The following is a 22,851-nucleotide window of genomic DNA, read 5'->3' as shown; positions in this document are numbered from 1 at the left end:
CTCTGTCCTTTCACCTGAGAAGATGTCACTAAAACTCTGGCTCCTTTCAGTCATTTTTCTTGTGCACTGAATTAGTTCCCCCCTCTCCTTCTGCACATCCATTGAATGTCTTGTAGAGTTCTTGTGTGTACAGCTATACATCGAAACTAGGGCTTTCCTCATGGAAGTGGGAAGCTCATTAGGGGCAGGTTTCCCAGTCATGTGGACAGAGCTGTCTGTGCATATAACTGAGGATGTGATTGAACCAGACAAGTTACCTGAGTGAGGTTATAGGTTGACATACCAGTCACACTGATTGGTTGTCATACTGTATGTGTGTGTGTGTATCTTCCCAGCCCCATTTCTTAACCTGCACTGTTTTACTAACTATGGTTCCATATAAAGCCTCTTGAGTCCTTTACAATAAGGTTGAGTCCATGCCAGGAAAGGCAAGGAAGAACAAGGTGTAAAAGGGACATGGTCCAAAGAGAAATGGAGGTCCCATCACAGGCCTACTTTTCTGCTTCTATGTCTGTGTGGTTGGGGTGACTGGGTTCCATTTTCTCCATCTTTCCATTCAAAATTCTTGCTGCTGTCACCATACCCCTGCAAAGGTATACTTTGCCTTGTAGTGGGGGGGGGAGCACATTCTCAACTCCCTGTGGTGGGACTCAAACCCACATCTCCTGTGTTCCATTACCGAGTCTGTTCTTCCTTGATAAATACAGCCCCCTCCTTCTCTCTTGCAAAAAGCTCTGATGTCATAGAATCATAGAATAGCAGAGTTGGAAGGGGCCTACAAGGCCATCCAGTCCAACCCCCTGCTCAATGCAGGAATCCACCCTAAAGCATCCCTGACAGTTAGTTGTCCAGCTGCCTCTTGAATGCCACTAGTGTGGGAGAGCCCACAACCTCCCTAAGTAACTGGTTCCATTGTCGTACTCCTCTAACAGTCAGGAAGTTTTTCCTGATGTCCAGCCAGAATCTGGCTTCCTTTAACTTGAGCCCATTATTCCGTGTCCTGCACTCTGGGAGGATTGAGAAGAGTGTGTGTGTGCATGCGTGTGTGCGTGCGGGCATGTGCACAATATGTTATTAGCATTGTTTGTGTAATCATTGACATCCCAGCAGGACACAAGCCTTCTCCTGGGAAACCTCTGGCTTCTACATGCATATGTTTGGCCACTGGGCCATGGGATGCCTCTGATGGGAGAAGTGCTGTGTGCTCTCCTTGACAGTCTAATTGTGCTGCGTGCCTGTGAGGGATGTGTGTGTACTGTGTAGGGTGATGCTGTTGTGGCGTTCCTGCTGTCACTGCATGTTGATTGGTGCATTCCCTTCATAACTAGTGTGGGGACATTTTTGTTGCAAAAGAGTTGCCAAGGATAACTGTGAGAGTGGTTGTTGGCATTGCTATATTATCATTTGTTTCTGTTGGTATTGCTTTGCTCTTATCTTTGCAAGAGTGAGTGCATGGAATCAAAACTAGTGTAGCTGCAGCTAGCATAATCACACCATAGAATGACCCTGTCAATTGTATTTTAGCATTGTCTTTCATAAGCAATGTCTCTTTTAAAAAGATTACCTATTTTAATATTTTGTGAGGCCACTGGTGTATTTTGAAGGATAGCCGAATTTGGTCGTTAAAATGATATGTTTATTTGAGTGAAGGACGTCTGTCATCACTTCCTTGGAAACTAATCATATTTCTTTAGTGGCTAAGAGGGAATCTGTCTCTGAACCTACTTATCAGTTGCTTCTGAGCACCTTCAATACAGGATTGTATTCAGTTACCATACACAATAGCGATAGAACAATGTCTTTATTGCTTCTATTTTGAAGTCATTAATCCACTGTTGAAACCAGACTGAAAAGTGTATCCCAACTGTTCTTTGATCAAGCAAAGAAATGTTTTATTTGTGATTTAATTTTAGGAATTTGAATTATTTTACTCTATTGTTCAGCAATAAATGTGAGCTGAATGTTAGGTATTTGTTTCTTTTAAAATACTTCATCATAACATTTTTTGCTAAAATCCCCAAGTTCATTTTTAGAGATAGAAGCACATGGATAATAGATGCAAAAATAGCTAGTGCTCACATCTATGCTTCGTCTTAAACTTATGGGATTGGGACCTGAATCTCTAGCTGAAAGAGCCATGGAATAATTGTTAAAATAAAATAAGGGAAGAAGATAGTTGTATTAATTAATGTTGCATTCAGAAGCACATTAGTTAACAGTCCAAAGACCCCAGTTCAAATTTAGCTGAGCCATGAGCAATTTGGGTAACTAAATCTCAATCACAATGTCTTCTTCTTCATGGTCTCTGTGCATCACACATATGGGCTTTGCGCCTGCGCAGAGCTAGTTCCGGAGACTTCACAAGCTAAGAACTTTCCGGCGGGAACCCCTCCCCCACCGTCCACTGAGCATGCTCGAGGGTTCCCACCCAAACTCCCCAGTTCCTTTCGACCACTACAGAGTTAGCAGCTCCGTGAGACTTCGCTCACTATTTCTCTTGATTTGCCTTACCTTTGCTGAGAACTCGTTTCTACTCCTTCTTCTCTCTCTTCCTTTTCACCTCTTTCCTATATTTTTTTTTAAAAAAAATAAAATTAAAATTATCTTCCTACTTACTTTCGTTTTCCTCTCCTGCCTATGGCACACAACGCCTTATTCAAAAAGTGCTCCAATTGTGCTCAAAAGATCTCCTCGACTGACGGACACTCTCTCTGCCTAGTCTGCTTGGGTGAGTCCCATAAAGTTGAATCCTGCGGATTTTGCCTCATGTTCTCCAGGCGAGCTCGTAGAAACCGAGCAGATCGCCTGAGAGCGATACTCTGGGAGAGGGCACTGGCGGCGGTAGATCCACCCGCCTCGACTCAATCCAGCCGCCGCACTATGGAGTCATTGCCCTGTTCACCTCCTGAGACCACCTCCAGGAGTTCCGACCCCAGGGAAATGCCGGCACCCAGCTGTGCTCTGCCTCCTCCTCTGGCTAAAAAGCCATCTAAGAGGCGAAATGAGAATCCACAGAACGAGGATTTGAGAAAGAAAAAGAAAAAATCTAAACACTTGGAGAAGAATAAAACCCTTCCGCTGCCGCTGATACTGAGCTCCCCGATACTGAGCCCTCCAATGTGAACACCATCGACACCAAGAGCTTCGGTACCGAACACTCCGGTACCGATCTCCCCATCCATCCGGATAATCTCCATCCCGATCAATGACTTGGTACCGATTCCATCCATTTCTGATGGGGAAATCAGGGACTCCCCATTGCTGACTGCTCCGCTGGTTGCGAACCCACCCAGACATCGTCAAACAACGCAACCGCCCAATGCAGACAAAGAGCAATGCTACCGACAGTCTCTTCGATACCGAGATGACTCCCCTGACTCTGTTCGGTCTGCTGTATCTCAGTTCCGACCACCAGTACCGATGCACCAGACCCATAGATCACGTTCCTCCTTAAGGGATTATGATAGAACCTCTGAATGGTCCCTTCCTCCCTTCCAACCTCCTCATTGGGAGGACTGGAGATTTCACAGAGAACGTGAATACTTTTACACCAGACAAGGATACCCTGCCTACCCACGGTACCGGCAGCCCCCTTCAGCATCGCTTTCCCACCCTCCCCCTGAGGATGTCACTCCCCCCACTATTATGCACACTACTGGAGATACCTCCGTAGCTCTCACCTCAGTACTGAGACAGCAACCGTCGCTTATCTCGGCAACAGCACTTTCCTCTAGAACCGCACGGATCGATACCGAGCTCAAACAGCCTCACCTGCAATCAGACGACGATTACGATTCTGACTCCGACTCTTCGGTTCCTCCATCCATTCCGTCTCCCACGGACCTGGTCTCTTCTCCGGAAAGATCATCCCCTTCCAAAGATATGGCACAGTTCGGCGAGCAAGTGCAGCGCATGGCTTTATCACTCAGGATCAAGATGTCACAACCTAAAGAAAAGTTAGATGATCCTGTCTTTGATGCAGTTTCTTCTGAGTCCTCCACACCCGCAGCGATTCCTTACTTACCTGCGTTACTCCAGACTGCCCAGCAATGCTGGAAAATGCCATCATCCATGCCTGCTACCCCCAAGAGATATGAATCCATGTACAAGATTCAAGAGACAGAGGCACCCTTCCTATTTAACCACCCTAAGCCCAACTCCATCATCGTTGAAGCTTCACAGGGGCGAACTCAGAAAAGACACATTGCCCCCATGGACAAGGAAGGCCACAGACTCGACCTTTTCAGACGAAGAATTTACTCTTCCACCGCTCTTTCCCTATGGGTAGCCAACTACCAGGCTACCATGGTGCGCTATCAATTATTTCTATGGGAAAAGATGTCATCTGTTTGTAAATACTTACCAGACGATCAGAAGGACCTAGCCCAGGTTTTCTACACAGAAGCCATGAGGCTTTCCAGACAAGAAATTAATACAGCTCGGCATGCCACTGACTGTGCCTCTAAGGCAATGATAGCAGCCGTTGCTTTAAGAAGGCATGCATGGCTCCGCTCTGCCGGTCTGCCCCAGGAAACCCACACACGCCCCAGGAAACACACTGCCGTTTGATGGCAATGGCCTTTTCAATTCCACTAACGGTGAGGCAATGGACAACATACAAAAGGCTAGAAATACAGCGAAAAAGATGGGCATAGGGCAGACCCACCAGCCCTCTTATCACACTAAACATTGGTTTCGCAGCCAACCTACCACCTATTCTCGTGCCATCACACAACAGCAGGATCGTCCTCCCAGATACCAACCACAGGCCCAATATAAGAGACAACAGTTCCCCAACCTCTTCAGACAGTCCAAGAACAAATCAGACACCACTTCTAAACGTCACCTTTGACTCACTGACCCGGCCCCTTCATTCACCAATATTCGGAAACATCCTCACCCCTCATTTTCACACCTGGGCCCACATCATGGCAGACTTTTGGGTACTACGCATCATTCTACAAGGCTACAAGATCACCTTCTCCCTTTCTCCACCGCTCGGAATCATAAAAAGCACCCAACCCTCCCCCCATCTGCTGCAAGAGACAACTTCATTACTGAAAAAGGGACCCATCCAACACGTACCAGACCACAATATCAACAAAGGTTTCTACTCACGCTACTTCTCCGTACCAAAGAAAGACGGGGGACTGCATCCCATCTTAGATTTAAGAGACCTCAATTTTTACATAATTACGACAAAGTTTCGGATGACCACCCTCACAGCCATTCTTCCTCTACTCCAGCAGGATTCCTGGTTTACAGCCGTAGACCTCAAAGACGCCTACTTTCACATATCCATCCATCAAGAGCATCACCACTTCCTCCGCTTTATGATAGGGAAACAGATTTTCCAATTCCAGGTACTCCCCTTTGGACTAGCAACAGCCCCCAGGGTCTTCACCAAATGTATGTTGCCTGTGTGCGCCTTCCTCAGAACCTTAGGCATAGAAATCTATCCATACCTGGACGATTGGCTCCTGGTAGCCAAATCCCACACAGCAGCCATGAAAAATACTACAACCACAATCAACTTACTCACATCCCTGGGCCTCTGCATCAACGAACAAAAATCCACCCTCCAGCCTACCCAACGCATCAAATTCCTAGGAGCGATTCTGGACTCCACAGTAAACAAAGCCTTCCTCCCTCCAGACAGAGCAACCACACTAGTACTCCTTACTCGAGCTCTATGCTAGCACAGGCCTGTGTCGGCTTTCAAAATTCAAAGATTACTAGTGCTGATGAAAGCCACCGTTTACGTGGTTCCCTGGGCATGCCTCCGCATGAGACCGCTACAACTTTGGCTCCTGCAAAACTTTGACAACCCATCAGATGCCCACCGTTGCAGACTCTCCTTACCATCTCACATTTGTCAGTCCCTCCACTGGTGGACAGTCAGAGACAACATTACGGGGGGCATGGATTTCACAGCGCCAATCCCCTCAAGAACTGTAATGACAGACACCTCACAACTAGGATGGGGAACCCATTGCAGACAGTTTAAAACCCAGGGCCTTTGGAGCCATGCAAACAAGACAAAGCACATCAATGTACTAGAGCTCCTGGCTGTCAAAAAGGCACTCATCTCCTTTCAGCACATCCTATCCGGTCACAATGTCCTCATACTCACGGACAATATGTCCGTAGTATGGCACATAAACAAACAAGGCGGAACACACTCGATGGACCTTATCGAGTTAACTCTAGACATCTTTCAATGCGCCATTGCCCTAGGCATCGTTCTCTCTGCCCTTCACATCGCAGGGCAGGACAATGCTCTAGCCAACAACCTCAGCTGATACTTTGTTGATGACCACGATTGGCAACTATCACAGAATGTCCTAACCATCATCTTTCGCCTTTGGGGCATACCGGTCATAGACCTCTTTGCCTCCCCCATCAGATAGAAAGAGAGAGACCTTCTAACGTCTAGAGAGTGAAGCGTGGTTTCCAATATAGAAGAGGGTGAAGGGAAGAAGGCTGGCAGGGTAATATCCTGATTGAGATGGAAAGAGGAAACCACCTTTGGGAGGAACGTCGGATCGGGCTGTAGGACCACCTTGTCATGATGGAAAACAAGGTAAGGAGGGTCAATCCATAGGGCACATAATCCTAAAGCTCTGCGAGCTGATGTTATGGCCACAAGAAAAGCTACCTTGAAGGTTAGTAGCCAAAGGTTTGTTGTTGCGAGAGGCTCAAATGGTTTAGATGATAGCGCTTTTAATACGACGGAGAGGCTCCACTGAGGTACAATCGAGCGTATGGGTGGAAGCATGTTTTTCATATCTTTCAAGAAGTGCTTTGTTAAAGGGTGCATGAAAACAGTAAAGCCATGGACGGCAGTGTGGGAGACCTCTTTGTGGTAAAGAAAACTTTAAAAACATGATGTTACTGGATGTCTTAAGAAAGCTTTCCCAATACAGCCAAAGTACCTAAATCTAGCCACATGGGGGTGCTGTGACAGTGACTGTTCCAACCCTCTTGCATGGGTAAACCGCTTCAAATGGAAGCGGTAAGGAACCTACCTTACTTCAGAAATCGTAGGGTATGGAACAGGCCAAGCTGAATCAGAGTCTGGGAACAAGTGATATAGAGATAACTACCTGTGGGGAAGATCTATCTATCTATCTATCTATCTATCTATCTATCTATCTATCTATTTTGTAGCTGCTGCAGATATTACCCATTGTTACTATTGGTAAATGTCAATAATATTATATGAATAAAAACTCAAATACCATTTATTTTTATGGTAGGACCATTTAGTTCTCCACCCCCACAACTTTCACTGCAATGAGCCACTCCACAGGATCTTAAGAGAGACCCGTTTTCAATTACTGTTATTGTCAAGTAGAAAAGGAAGAGGCGGAGAGAGGTTACATGGTTCTTATACTTCTTAAGACAGAACAAAGAATGGGAATTTGGGAAGAACATATGTGTTGTCCACGTGCAGTTAAACATTTTTTGATACAGCATGAAAGATTGCATTGTGCCATGTTTTGTCTATTATTGCTGAGTTAGGCAGTGATGTCCTGCCAGTATATTAACAAAGGCCGCACTCAAACTTATCCCAGTAACCTATTCTAAATCTTTGCACACAAAGAATGAGCTTGCTGGCGAAATACATGTGTGAGGAAATGAGGAAACTATTTGTCTGATTTCCCTTTTGAAATAGAGCATGCTTTCCGAACCATTACAGAAGACTGAGGAACTCTTTTATGAAAAGCCCATGCTATGCTGTATGTGTGTCTTTTACTGTTGCTATTTTATCTGCCATAATATGAGGACGGAATATGGGTATATTTCCTGTTGGTTCAGAATTGGCACTGTAGTACAATGTTTTCAAACTAATCTGCAGAAATGTGTAGATTACTCCGTATGGGGAGCGTTTGCAATCAGTTCCAGGTTCTTTACTACATTGCACATGAGATTATTATTATTTTGTTCCTGTTTCTTTTGGCATTCATAGATGTTCCTTAGTTTACTTGATTTTTTGCCTGTCTGCCATGAAATAGAGAATGTAGCTGTCACACCTGGCCAGATAGCAAAGGCCATATTTGTGACTGAAAAGTACCTAATTTTATTCCTCTCCTGAATCCTGGGATGGAAAGACAAAACTAACCCTTCAACAGTGGTGATACAATAATGCTCAATATATAAGTATGCACAACTATGCTTGTGTTTTCCCCATCTGATCTTGCTGTTATCTGTGAAGAAAAATTAATTTTGTTGTTGTTATTATTATTATAATATAATCATCATTATTATTTCATCTCCTATAGAATCCTAATTGACACTCAAGAATATCACTTGACCTGTCAATGGGAATTGCTGGTGAGAGGATATCATGTGGCATTTTGGCTTGCAATAGTGCTAAATCAGCTTGTTTGCAGCTTGGCTTATCTGTCCCATTGTTCAGTGAGAAGATATCTCAGTGCTTGATCTTTTGTGTGCACTGAATTGTTATTTAATAGTGGCCTCTGTCTTGGTTGAGTTAGATGAAGGGAGTGATACATGATAAGTACCATGCCCAATCATTCCTAGGAATCTCCTTTCCTTCCCCAGAGGAGGAAATTATTTTTCATGCTGTTTAGTAGTTTCTACTGTGGATTGGCATGAAGATTAGACCTGTACAATTTATAATCTTCCAAGCTGAGCATAATCCACCAGTATTTTGCTTGCCAGGTGCTTGATCTCTCCCCCTCCCCCTGTTTTTGCAGTCCCAGGCAGGCAGAAAAAAAACACTTTAGTTGGCTCATGGTAGGCTGTTTTACTTAGCTGGTGAGCTGTATTCACCTTGGTGGGTCACAAGTTGGGCATGCCTGATGCAGATGTATATAAAACAACACAACCGTACTAGAAAGTATATTCAGTGCACAGTTGGAAGTAATCCGAGTTTGACAACCAGATGCTATTATTAACACTGTTTACTTGGAAATGCTCTTCACTGAAATCAAGGTGAATCTTTCCTAACTAAATATGTTTAGGATCAAGGAAGGCATGACTCTTCTAAGTAGAATTCCTAGAAATAGCTGTAATAGGTCTTCCCAGACCAAAGGATGACCTGATGAGAAACAGAGAAGCTTTCCACATATGGATGAGAAGGCCTTTATTTATTCTTTCTGTTTTGCCAGGGTTTTGGCAACCATCAGGTTGCCTAAACCAGTGAGAGAAGGCCAAACCATTCACCAAACAGGCACAGGAAAAAGAGTTAAGGCTAGCCTTGTAAGAGAATATAGGTTTATCTGAGACTGTAGAACAAACCAACCAGGAGTTAAATGCTACCACCGTAAACACAAGCAAGTTTCACTCTTTGCATTCAAATTGTACTACATAGAATAAATGCAACCCTGCAGACAGCTTTACTTATGAGACGAAAAAATTGCTAGGAGGGGACAGGTGACGAGGAGAGAAGAGAGATACAAATTTGACAGAGGCTGGCAATGCCATCTGATATATTATATGAGAAGGATTCATGTAATATGCAGCATTTTCAAATAATAAAAAGCTGTTAAAGTATATTCTATACATTCAATACTTTTGATATGTATTATTCCATAAGAAATTACAGCCAACAGCATGTGAAGAACACATTATCATCTTGCTCTAGTCATAACCACGTATCTTTAATGCTCAGAATAGAGTGTTCTCCTTGGTCATCCAGCCCCATTTTGACATACATGAAGCATGACTACATTGCAGCAATCTCTCAAATGTTTGTGAAGGTTTCCTTTAATAAATAGGCTTTGACTAATGTCCCCAAGTTTCCCACTGTGCTCAAATGGAGCAAGGATAATGCTTTACACTTTCTCCTCATATCCATCCATCAAGAGCAACACCACTTCCTCCACTTTATGATAGGGAAACAGATTTTCCAATTCCAGGTACTCCCCTTTGGACTAGCAACAGCCCCCAGGGTCTTCACCAAATGTATGTTGCCTGTGTGCGCCTTCCTCAGAACCTTAGGCATAGAAATCTATCCATACCTGGACGATTGGCTCCTGGTAGCCAAATCCCACACAGCAGCCATGAAAAATACTACAACCACAATCAACTTACTCACATCCCTGGGCCTCTGCATCAACGAACAAAAATCCACCCTCCAGCCTACCCAACGCATCAAATTCCTAGGAGCGATTCTGGACTCCACAGTAAACAAAGCTTTCCTCCCTCCAGACAGAGCAACCACACTAGTACTCCTTACTCGAGCTCTATGCTAGCACAGGCCTGTGTCGGCTTTCAAAATTCAAAGATTACTAGTGCTGATGGAAGCCACCGTTTACGTGGTTCCCTGGGCATGCCTCCGCATGAGACCGCTACAACTTTGGCTCCTGCAAAACTTTGACAACCCATCAGATGCCCACCGTTGCAGACTCTCCTTACCATCTCACATTCGTCAGTCCCTCCACTGGTGGACAGTCAGAGACAACATTACGGGGGGCATGGATTTCACAACGCCAATCCCCTCAAGAACTGTAATGACAGACACCTCACAACTAGGATGGGGAACCCATTGCAGACAGTTTAAAACCCAGGGCCTTTGGAGCCACGCAGACAAGACAAAGCACATCATTGTGCTAGAGCTCCTGGCTGTCAAAAAGGCACTCATCTCCTTTCAGCACATCCTATCCGGTCACAATGTCCTCACATAACCACGTATCTTTAATGCTCAGAATAGAGTGTTCTCCTTGGTCATCCAGCCCCATTTTGACCTACATGAAGCATGACTACATTGCAGCAATCTCCCAAATGTTTGTGAAGGTTTCCTTTAATAAATAGGCTTTGACTAATGTCCCCAAGTTCCCCACTGTGCTCAAATGGAGCAAGAATAATGCTTTACACTTTCTCCTCCAAACAGAAGGAATACTCAAGACATAATGGAAACTTACAGTGTTAGGGGGTTATTTTACCTCATTACTTTTAATGAAAATGAAGTGAAGTCCTAACCAAAATGCTTCAAAATAGGATTGTAGAGGCAGTAAATGCATTTAAAAGGTCATAGGTATGCTGAATGAGATACTCTTCCCACCCCACCCCAAAAAGCCACACATCGTGCTGGGATGAAATGCCACCCAGTGAGCTAGTTATATCTTCTTTTTTCTTCCATTCTTTTTTCTTCCTTTTTGCCTTTAGATTTCCCAGTTGATGACTGAGACTGGCCGAGAAGGATTGACGGAAGCCATGCTGAATCGCTACAACGCAGATAAACCCTCCTTGTACAGCCTCCCTGGTTCCCAAGCCACCTGTGTTGCCAGTGAAACATCAACAAGTACCTCAGTGGCAGCTTCCTTTTTTGCCAGGTAAGAATGAACATTGGGCTGCTCTCGGCATCTCTGGATTGGCAGGCAGTGTAGGCCGACAGATCTAAAGTATACAAAAGGATTGATAAAAGAGTTTGATACTGCAGTCAATGAGATTTGACATGGAATAAATAATTGGAACTGGTGCAACATGAGCATGTGTGTGTGTGCTATATCAACTATTAGATTTAAAAGGCAAAAAAAGATAAAGACTTTATTTGCCAATAAGCTTTCCTAGGCCCTGAAAGACCACAGTGGCCTGCACAAATGCGATTTTTACAAGCCAGTAACAACATAATCTTGGTATATATTATTTTTTTGTTAGCAAGAACACAAGTCACCTAATTATTGTCACAGCTTTGAAAACCTATGCAAGCTGCTCATATTTCAATGTGGAGATTTTTATTTATTTATTTATTACATTTTTATACCACCCAATAGCCGAAGTTTTCTGGGCGGTTCACAAAAATTAAAACAATGAAGAACGTAATAAAAATAATAACAATCTAAAAACACAAATACAAAATACAGTATAAAAATCCCAACCAGGATAAAACCATGCAGCAGAACTTGATATAAGATTAAAATACAGAATTAAAACAGCAAAATTTAAATGTAAGTTAATACCTTACGCCCACTTGAGGGAGATGCCAGAGGGGTTGTGCTTCATCATTTTACTCAAGTCATTCCACTTGGCCCACTCAGTCTTCATTACGAAGGGAAGAATGGAATGTCAAAACAGATATTACTTGAAATGTGTATCTAGCAGCTACAAACATTTTTTCCCATTTTTACTCTAGAGTAAGTGCAGCCCTCTCCCTCCCCTGATATGGGCCCTAGCCTGGAGGGGTAGAAAGACTTTTAAGACCTGGATTGGGCTCTTTGCATCTACTCTAGAGTAAACAGAAAAAGGAAATATAGCTGTTAGACACACACACACACACACAGTAATGTCTGTTTTGGCCCAGAGGGGATACAATCCACTGGGAACTTCTTTGGCTCAGCATATATTGCTGAGTATACTGAGCATACTGTTCAGGTGAATTCTTCCTGAGCATGTAGTCATTATGCTGAAACAAATGGATGTTAAAAACAAGATCATAGTTGCTCAGGTGTTTGTTCAAGAGAGTTCCTCAAAGACTGTAACCATCATTTTCAAAAGAAATGTTGAAAAGGTTCAGGTGGTTTCATGCAGTTAGAAAAATGGTTATTTTTATGAAAAGCTGAGGCTTTCTCCCGCATTTCAGACCCAGGTTACTTTCTTCTATACAGGATCAGTCACAGCCTGTTCTCAGCCATGCATGTGTCAGTAATTTCATGGGGAGACAGAAGTGTGAATCAAGTGCTATGCAGTTGGAAGCAATTTCTGTGATTATGACCACATTATTTTTAGTGGCCACAATAACAGGAATTGTTATGGTTGTATCCATGTACTGCCTAGATCACATTTCTATTTCTCCCAGTTATAAGTTGGATCTACTCACAAAAGGGAAAGGTAATGTCATGAGATAGCCCTCAGTTTCATGACTTCTATTCTAAGGACACATGCACCAAAGCATGCAAACATGGACAGCAAAAATATATGGCTACTGTCCTTTGCCAGGTTAGGCACACTAGTCCAACTAATGTCACATTCTGGATTGTACAGCCTAATTAATTTTCAAGTTTATTTGTTTATTTATTTTTATTAAATTTCAACAAAAGAAAAGAAAGAATGTAGCTTTGAATATATTTGAATATATCAATTTCAATGCATACATTTGGAATGTATGCTATATATAAGATACAGGTTTCTAAGAACTATATATAAACTTCAACAAAAGCAGCCCAAATATCCTAATAAGTATCCATTCACAAGTAGTATCGTCTATACATTACCCATTCAAATATTGAAAGTGTTATAAGGTCTAATCCATTGCATTATAGAAGGTGAGTGACTATCCTTCCAATATCAGTCTTTGCACTGACCATGCATTAACTTGCAGGAAACAGGTAGATAATTTAAAAAAGCATGTATACCAGTATTTAGAAGTTTTCCAATACACAATTTATCTGTATAATGACCTCCTCCCCCAAAGGGGCAACTATGCTTAAAATAAACATTAGCTGTTTTATACCTCCAACAATTAGCTGGCTTAGACAAACCCTTATTAAAGAGAAGTTGTAGTATCCAATAGACACATAACAAAAGTTTTTGCTGTATAAGACGCAACCTGAGATCCATAGACTCATATATTGACACCATTCAGCCGTAGCTTGCAATTCATTTTCAAATTGCTAGAAAAAGAATTTCTCGTTTCCCTAATTCTGTGCAAATACATCCTCTGAAGAGGAAGGACTTTTATTGCAAACATGAAGTATCCTGCATCTCTTGATACTTATAGAGGTTAAGTGTTAAATTTTAGCTTTTACTCTCCGGGCAGTAAAAATGAAAATTAAGGGCATTAATCTTTCAACCTTTATACAGTCGTGGCTCAGTTAACTGTATAGACTACACCAGGTTACATCACTGTTTGCATGCTTAAAGGTCAGCAAGGATTCATAGATAGATCTTACAATTAAAAATATTAATGCTGTTGTGTATCTGAATTGATAAATACAAGGACAGTTCTGTGTTTTGTTTGTTATCAGAATATCACAGCTTCAGGCACTCAAGAGTCTAGTGTAAAAGCACCTGATCTTGCTGCTCTCATGCACTTGTATAATCTAAACTATCATCCTTTGATTTGTTAACTGTCTTCCCATCATGACAATTACTGAATAAGACAGTTGTTAAAGCACAGCTGTAGCGTCTTTTTAAATTCCAGCCAAGATTTCCCATGTCTGCTTAGTACTGTTAACAAGATTTCTAAAAGAACTAGTGTTTTCTTAAGACAGCAATTCATTCAGCCAACTTTCTTTCCCTGCAATTAGTGGGTAAAAACTGATCGCTACTTGAAATTGTAAAGGAACCTCTGTGTAACTTCAAGAGAAGTTAATATGCATCTAGCTGCTTTCAGCTTGGCTCAAGGGTATATGAATTCAGTATGGTTTGACTTTATAACAAGACTACAGTATGCTAGAGAAACAAAGTAAAATGGCCATGTTGTTTCAGCACACAGCTGGTTTTGCAGCATACCACACTTGAGTGTGATAATCAGTCTTTGTATCTGTTGACTAGAGATGGGTGAGAAATTTGCTTAGTTCGCATCAACAATGATGCAACTAGGGCTAGATCTTGAGACTGAGGTACAGGGGCCTGCAATCGGGGTGTGGGGGTAGGCAAATTACCATCTAAGAATGGAAGGTGATGGTCAATGGCAAACAGGCCCCATATCAGTATGGTTGATGTTGGGCCTAGCATGTTGGTTAAACCATGGCTGATGCAGCTTGCCAGAGCAATCTTTCTTCTTATTTTATTTATTTACTTCATTTTTCTACTGTCCAATAGCCGAAGCTCTCTGGGTGGTTTACAAAAATTAAAACCACATGGTACAGCATAAAATATAAAATACAGAAGCTTAAAACCTCAATATCAAAGTACAACCAGAATAAAAGCGAGCAACAAGGCAGATATTTAAATATACATTTAAAACAGCAGAGCTAAACGTCTAGGATGCTAAAATGCTGGAAAAGTAAAAAAAAGTCTTCACCTGGCAGTGAAAGGAATACAACATAGGCACCAGACGAACCTCTCTAGGGAGCTCATGCCACAGCATGTCACAGCAAGAAAGGCTCTCTTCCTGGTAGCCACCCCAAACTTTCTTCGTATTAAAAAAATATAGAGTTAGGGGGCAGCTGATATGGCATGTCCATGGTTACAGATGCAGTGTGGTGTGTGAATAGAGCAGGGGCAGCCGCATGATTATGATCCTGCCTTCCACACCTGGGGAAGAACATCTGTATAGGCCTATAAGATATAAAAACATGGGGGAAAGAAAAGCTGAGCCTGCATTCAAATCCGTACACAGCCCCCGTCTTTACAGCGGCGCTTTGGTGCCACGAGGCGCCTTGCTCCCACACTTGCGTTCCTTCCTGGCATCTGTATGGGAAGGAAAGCAAGTGCGAATTTTCCGGCTCTGGAGAAAAAGAAAAAATTTAAAAAGGTGGGGGGAGAGGAATGGGGACATTCCTCCCATCATTTACTTTTTTTATTATCTGTATCTGTGGACGCGAGTAGAGGGACTGGGTGAACCACGTCTCCTCCCTCTGTCTGTCCATTCCTCTCCACTCCCACCCCCATTTCTTTTTCTTTTTATTATCTGTATCTGTGGAGCTCTGCTGCCAAAAACATTGGGGTAAGTGCCGGACTTTTTTGGAGCAGAGTTTCTAGGATTTGCCCCCGGATGGCTTTGCAATGGTGGCTGCATCATGTAGAAGACGTACTGCTACTGCAAAGCCACCCCGGGGCAAACCCTTTGTGTAGACATGCCCATGAAATCACTGAGTGGTTGTGCCAAGTCACTAACTCTCAGTTAACCTCCATCATGGTGTTGTTGTGAGAATAATATGAACTAACCTTATTAATTATGTTCTGAGCTCCTAAGAAGTTAGGATATAAATGAGATAAATAAATAATGGAGGAAGTGCAATGGCCAAGGCACAGATAGCAGTTAGTGAGCAATCCTATGCATGTTTAGACAGAAAAAAGTCCTACAACTCCCAGAATTCCTTTGCCAGCATGATTAACTGGGGAATACTGGGAGTTGTAGGAATTCTTTGTGTCTAAACATCCATAGGATTATACCCTTAGACATTTATTTTGGGCTGCATCATATGATATGCATATATTCTTCAGAGATATTTTCATCTAGCAGAAGATAAAGTAGGTGCATTTAGGTTACTGCAGAATTTCCAAAGCACATGGTCAGCCTCAAAGCAACCAAGCAGCTTGTAAGGAAAGCCCCAAATTGCCCGTTTACGTAAGTGACTATGGCTATGGAGGTCTTCACATATATATGAGGGTTTGTTTGTTTGTTTGTTTGAGGATGGGTGAAATCAGAACTGACAAAGCTCCGTCAACATAAACAGTAGGAATGTGAGTTTGTGCAAAGGCCTTCAGTAAGATTTGCTTTGTTCACCTGTGTGAAGCTAACTGATAAGATGACCCCACCTGAGTCAATAGGATTAAGCAGTTCATGTGGTCTAAGACCGCTTGTGTGAGACATGGCTAGAGCAAAATGTGTTAGATTTTCAGAGAGGTTTAGAATAGTTGCTCTTTCACGTAGAAGTTAAACTGTGGGATTAGTGATATACTTACAAATAAAGTTCATCTGGAAAGGCTCCCAAATTTCTTCAGGAATGTGTTCCAGCATGGTTTTTGGCTGCTATTGTATATAATTTGTAAATTAATCTGCCCTTTTTCTCAAGCATAATTTAACTAAAAGTGATTTCTTTATTTTTTCTCCTCTGTCCACTTCTACCTTGTCAATATCCCCATTTCATTGTCACTGGATTTAATCTTTTCCCCCCTTCTTCTGCGAGGCATTTGGGATTGCTTTTTGATTCTTCTTTTCTGTTTCACCTATAATTTTCTTCCATTGCTAAAGCCCATTACATTTTAGCTTCTTAATCTTTCTTAGATTCCTTCTTTGGTTTTTGTTGACAGTACACTGTTCATTCTTTGGTTTGCATTTTGATTTTATCTTAGTTGGATTATTCTAATTCTTTGCTTATTTTACTTTGCCTTATCATATTTTATGCATTTTATTTTTGTCTTTCATAGTGGTCATCTTATTCTTTGGCACATGGCTTTCTCTTAGTTGGTTACCTTATCTCTTCTATATTAGGTTTGTTATTAATTTTATACCATCAAGTCCATGGCATCCTCATACCTTTCTTATTAGATTTTATTTATTTTCCTCTGCTATCTCTTCTTTACTTCAATTCTTTTCCCCCCTTTTTTCTAAATAGCACATTTCTACAACTTTGGGGTGTTTCTGTGTGTTTTTGCCTCTTTTGTTTGCAATGCTTGAGATCAGATCCATTCAGTCCTTTCAGTCTTAAAACATATTTGCTTCTATTATAGTGCAATCCTATGGAAGTCTACTCAGAAGTACATCCCATTGACTTCAATGGGACTTATTCTCAGGTAAGTATTCTAGAATTGCAGACATAGGCCCTTTCTACACCTAAGGATTATCCCAGGCAAATGGAGGGATTGTCCCTACCTGCTCCTGGGATCCCCTGTGTGTCATTTGGATGCACAGGGATGATTACGGGACAATCCCAGGAAAAAAGGCAGGTGTAGAAACAGCCCTAGGCTGCAATGTTATGTATATTTAGACTGAGAAAAATCCTATAATTCTCAGCATGCTCCAGCTAGTTATGATGGCTAGGGAATGCAGGGTTTTGTAGGATTTTATTTTCTGTTTAAACATCCATAGGGTTGCTCCTGTAGTGTACTTTGATTTGACTATCAGCACCCTTTCATATTTTTTTCTTTATTTCTCCCCTCCTCCCACTTTTTCCACTATCTAGTGGGCTGGTAGATATAGGTGCTTTGTGAATAAATATTACTATTAATCATGCTTAAATGATTAAATGACCTTTTTATTCTCCCAGCATTTTAACAGTCTATAAATAAATTTAAACTTGGTGTTTTAAATTTGTAATTTTGCATTGCTGCTGTTTTTATCTGGTTGAGCTTTTATATTGTATTTTATATTATGGTTTTATACTGTTGTTTTATACTTTGAATGTTTTTAATTTTTGTGAACCGCCCAGAGAGCTCCGGCTATTGGGCGGTATAGAAATATAATAAATAAATAAATAAAATGTGTGTTTTTTAATCCTCATCATTTTTGGAAATATTGGGGCTATTCGCATATAATGGTGGCATTTGGTGGTAGTAACAACCTAGGAAATAGCTTGTTAGCATGACATCCAAACCCAGGCATTTTGGGTTATTCATAGCTTTTAAAAAAAACACCAAAGTTAACCTAAGAAAAAATCATGGGTTAACTTTGGGTTGTTTAATCCATCGCTAACAGAGTCACATCATGCTAACAACCTACAAATGGGTGTTTGTAGGTTGGTACTGCAAATTGGATGAGGCTCACGCATGGCTCACATCTGCAAAAATCATGGGTTAATTAAGATCAGCTCTATGTGCTGATCCTTTGAGAGGAATGGTAGTAAAGCCCCAGCCAGTCTTAACTCTTGATAGCACTGAAGTGGAAGAGATTAAATTCTGAGTGGAAGCTTTTTCATTAAAGTCATTCTGTTCACTGCTGTTTTGTGTCTTGTATAAATCAGAGCACAATTTTGTTTTAATTCATTTATAGCTGGTGATGGGAAATACTGTAATTCTGCTATGATGCTAGACATCAACATACCCAAGTATTATGCCTTGAGATGAAAATCTTAAGTTTTCATTGCCAGAAGCTTCTGAAGGAATTTTGCCAATAGTTTAAGATGAAGTAGATATTCTGGAATGGATTCATCTCTTCAACTAATTTACCTTACCTTTAAAATTCAACTGGTGAGCATTTAAAAAAAAAAACCTGCCTCCCCCCCCCTAAAATAAAACCATTATTTAATACCTCAACTCCAAGGAAGGAACAATGTTCTAAATGAAATCAGATCTCTTCCATTCTCCTTGTGCCAGCTCTTTGTTTAACCATTGAGGAGGTTGCTTACATTCATCCCAGATGTTCATGGAAACAATTCCTCTCTTAATTTACAGCAGAATCTAGATCTATTCTTTGTAGTTGCTATAACACTTATAAACATGTAAAGATCTTGTAGCGCTATACTGCAATTGTATGCCTCATCCAGAAGCAGACGTTCAAATGTTGTGGGTAAAATCAGAAAGCCTGTCTTAATTTAATAATTTATTTTTCAGTGATCAAAGCTCTTCTTGAGGATATTGAAATGTCTGAAGAGTCATTGCACTGAATAGCCAAGTGGAAGGGTGGGTGGGGGTGGGGGGGAGATGGAGTACAATCCCATAACTGGTGAAGTTAGGCACCTGTCCTAACACTCTTTGCACTGGGACAGAGCGAATCTTCCCAGAGCTGGGGAAGCACCTGTAATCATCAACCATGTGATATGCCAGGGAGCTGATCTGAGCAGCTGCCAGAGAAGGCTAAGCATGTGGCTTCACTTTATAGTCAGATAGCCTCAGGGGCACACTTTGCGGCATAGATAGCCAGTCTAGTCCCCAGCGAAGTCAAGCAGAATGGGAGGCCCTCTCTTCCCCCCCTCTTAACCGATACCACAAGATGTCGTGATTGCCACCAATTTGGATGGCTTTAAAAGGGGGTTGGATAAATGCCTAGAGGTGAAGGCTATCAATGGCTACTAGCCCTGATGGTTGTGTGCTATCTCCAGTATTCGAGGCAGTAAGTCTGTGAGCACCAGTTGCTGAGGAACATGGGTTGGAGGGTGCTGTTGCACCATGTCCTGCTTGTTCATCCCTGGCCGATGGCTGGTTGGCCACTGTGTGAACAGAGTGCTGGACTAGATGGGCCCTTGGTCTGATCCAGAATGGCACTTCTTATGTTCTTATGTTGTTATCATATATTAATTGTAAATAATTACTAGAAGTTGTGAGAGATTTGAACCCCAGCAATGGTGTCCACCTCCTTTTTGTGAGGTAGTGTGAGTTGAGTGGACCAGTGCAGTAGCCCTTTCCTCTTTCTCACTCAGGAGTTTGTTCACAGTCTCCTATTAGCATTGCTTTCCTCACACTTTCTGAAAGCCGCTGCGGAGGGTCTTTAGGTCACTGGTAGAGGACAGACTTTGCATGGACATGCTCTTGGGTCAATCTCTCCAGTTCAAAGATCTCAAGTAGGAGAGCTGTAAAATACTGCTGCCTGATATCCTGGAGAGCTATTCCCAGGTAAAGAAGGTGATCATGGGTTAGATATTGTTCTGGCTCTGTATAAATCAACTTCATATTGCTTATATGGGCCTTCCTCATCCAACAAATAGGCCATAACCTTTGTACAACAATGCCACTCCTTTCTCCCATTCCAGTTCAGTACCTTTCATCTTCTTAGTCAAATAAAGTGACAAATGCCAGCAAGGAATGACATAATTACATCTGACCTTAATATGTAAATCAGTCTGTTCTTTCATTTCCTAAATCATGGCAGTAAACTTTTATTTATTTATTTACTGTACTTTTAAACCGCCCAGAAGTTTACAGTACAAATATTAAAACAAAACAAAAATGGTTATGCCGCATTCAGTTTTTATCACTAGATGGCTACAGTTTGTATTTGTTGAAGGCTTACGTAAAATGGTCAGGTTAACTGCTGGTGATCATCAAAGTAGTAAACAGGAAGATTCAGTGCATTTCCATGTTATATCTTGTATAGAGCCTATGAATCTGCCTTACACTGTTGCACTGCACTGATCCATCTAACTGAATACTCTGAATGAGAACAGCCCCCTAGGTTCTCAGGCAGCGATTTTACAATCTGAGAAGAGCCAGGAATGGTATAATCCCTGCATTATAACCTGAGATGCGCTTAGGCTGCAGTCTTCTCCCAATTTATTGCCCCATTGAACTCAATGGTATAATGGTTTTGAGAAGACATGTTCGCAATTGTGTTGTTCACTGGAGATTCCAATGATTGCATAAAAGTCTGTGTCCTGAGCTTGAAGCATACTTTACCTGTAAATGTTCTAATCTTGTTACGAGTGTGATGGAGAATCTGATCTGATTCTGGGAAGATGCCCATTCCATTTGATATGTTGTGTTTCTTTTCATCATTACTGAATTACAACGCAGCATTCTATTGATTGCTAAACTTTTTGAATACATCAGGAGTCAGCAAGCTGCCCACTGAGAAATAGTAGGCACTGAGGCCATTTGATACAGAGCAATGTGCTAAAACATCAGCCATGCTCAATATTAATAATGATGGCTTAAGAACATGCAGGATAGTTGAACGAATAGTATGTGATATATGGTGGACTTCGTAAAATATGACTTTCCCAGGGCATGGTCTAAAGGCATATGAGCAGCCAGCTTGCTGAAGCTAAGCAGGTTTGGGTCTGGTCGATGCTTCAAGGGGAATCCCATGTAGTGAGTTCCATGATGGCAGAAAGGTGGGTTATACATGTAATAAAAAAATGAAATAATAATTCTGAAATAAATAACTGTAGTTAAATCAAAGTGAGCTCCTTATTCAAGTACCCTTAAATGTTACTAGAGAAGCAAAATTATGTAGAGAATCATTAGGAGGGCAACTTGTGGCTCTGTTGGTTAGTGCTGATGGGAGTTGCAGGCCAAAACATTTAGAGGGTTACAAATTTTCCAGCCCTGCATTAGATCATCAAGTGAATTTTACTTCTTGGTCCTATTAGAAAAGGGGTAGTTACTGTATTATCACATGGCTGGAAGAAATAGAAAACTGCTAAGAACTATGGACAGAAGTTCGCAACATTGTCCAAGAGGTGGCAACAAAAAACGTCCCAAAGAAAAAGAAAACCAAGAAGGCAAGATGGCTGTCTGCTGAGAAACTGGAAGTAGCCCAAGAAAGAAGGAAAGCAAAAGGCAACAGTGATAGGGGGAGATATGCCCAATTAAATGCAAAATTCCAGAGGTTAGCCAGAAGAGATAAGGAATTATTTTTAAACAAGCAGTGCGCGGAAGTGGAAGAAGACAATAGAATAGGAAGGACAAGAGACCTCTTCCAGAAAATTAGGAACAGCAGAGGTAAATTCCAGGCCAAAATGGGTATGATCAAAAACAAAGATGGCAAGGACCTAACAGAAACAGAAGAGATCAAGAAAAGGTGGCAAGAATATACGGAAGATCTGTATAGGAAGGATAATAATATCGGGGATAGGTCAGACTGTGTGGTCAGTGAGTTAGAGCCAGACATCCTGAAGAGTGAGGTTGAATGGGCCTTAAGAAGCATTACTAATAACAAGGCAGCAGGAGACGACGGTATCCCAGCTGAACTGTTTAAAATATTGCAAGATGATGCTGTCAAGGTGATGCATGCCATATGCCAGCAAATTTGGAAAACACAAGAATGGCCATCAGATTGGAAAAAATCAACTTATATCCCCATACCAAAAAAGGGAAACACTAAAGAATGTTCAAACTATCGGACAGTGGCACTTATTTCACATGCCAGTAAGGTAATGCTCAAGATCCTGCAAGGTAGACTCCAGCAATTCATAGATCGAGAATTGCCAGATGTACAAGCTGGGTTTAGAAAAGGCAGAGGAACTAGAGACCAAATTGCCAATATCCACTGGATAATGGAGAAAACCAGGGAGTTCCAGAAAAACATCTATTTCTGTTTTATTGACTATTCTAAAGCCTTTGACTGTGTGGATCATAACAAACTGTGGCAAGTTCTTGGGGGTATGGGGATACCAAGTCATCTTGTCTGCCTCCTGAGGAATCTGTATAACGAACAAGTAGCAACGGTAAGAACAGACCACGGAACAACGGACTGGTTTAAGATTGGGAAAGGAGTACGGCAGGGTTGTATACTCTCACCTTACCTATTCAACTTGTATGCAGAATACATCATGTGACGTGCTGGGCTTGACGAATCCAAGGCTGGAGTTAAAATTGCAGGAAGAAACATTAACAATC

At 41.7% G+C, this 22,851-nt stretch overlaps 1 protein-coding gene across 2 annotated transcripts in view; it reads left to right on the top strand.

The window, feature by feature from the left end:
- Positions 1-22,851, top strand: part of KIF26B (kinesin family member 26B) — a 323,532-nt gene that overhangs the window by 117,161 nt on the left and 183,520 nt on the right. For both annotated transcript variants that reach the window (XM_063124311.1, XM_063124310.1), the window contains exon 4: positions 11,137-11,303. In XM_063124311.1, coding sequence (XP_062980381.1) covers positions 11,137-11,303 — 167 coding nt within the window. The remainder of the gene's footprint in view (positions 1-11,136; positions 11,304-22,851) is intronic.

Source organism: Elgaria multicarinata, chromosome 4, assembly GCF_023053635.1.
Source record: "Elgaria multicarinata webbii isolate HBS135686 ecotype San Diego chromosome 4, rElgMul1.1.pri, whole genome shotgun sequence".
Lineage (NCBI taxonomy): Eukaryota > Metazoa > Chordata > Lepidosauria > Squamata > Anguidae > Elgaria > Elgaria multicarinata.
Note: the sequence above shows the minus strand (reverse complement) of the source record. Positions and strands in the feature narration are given on the sequence as shown.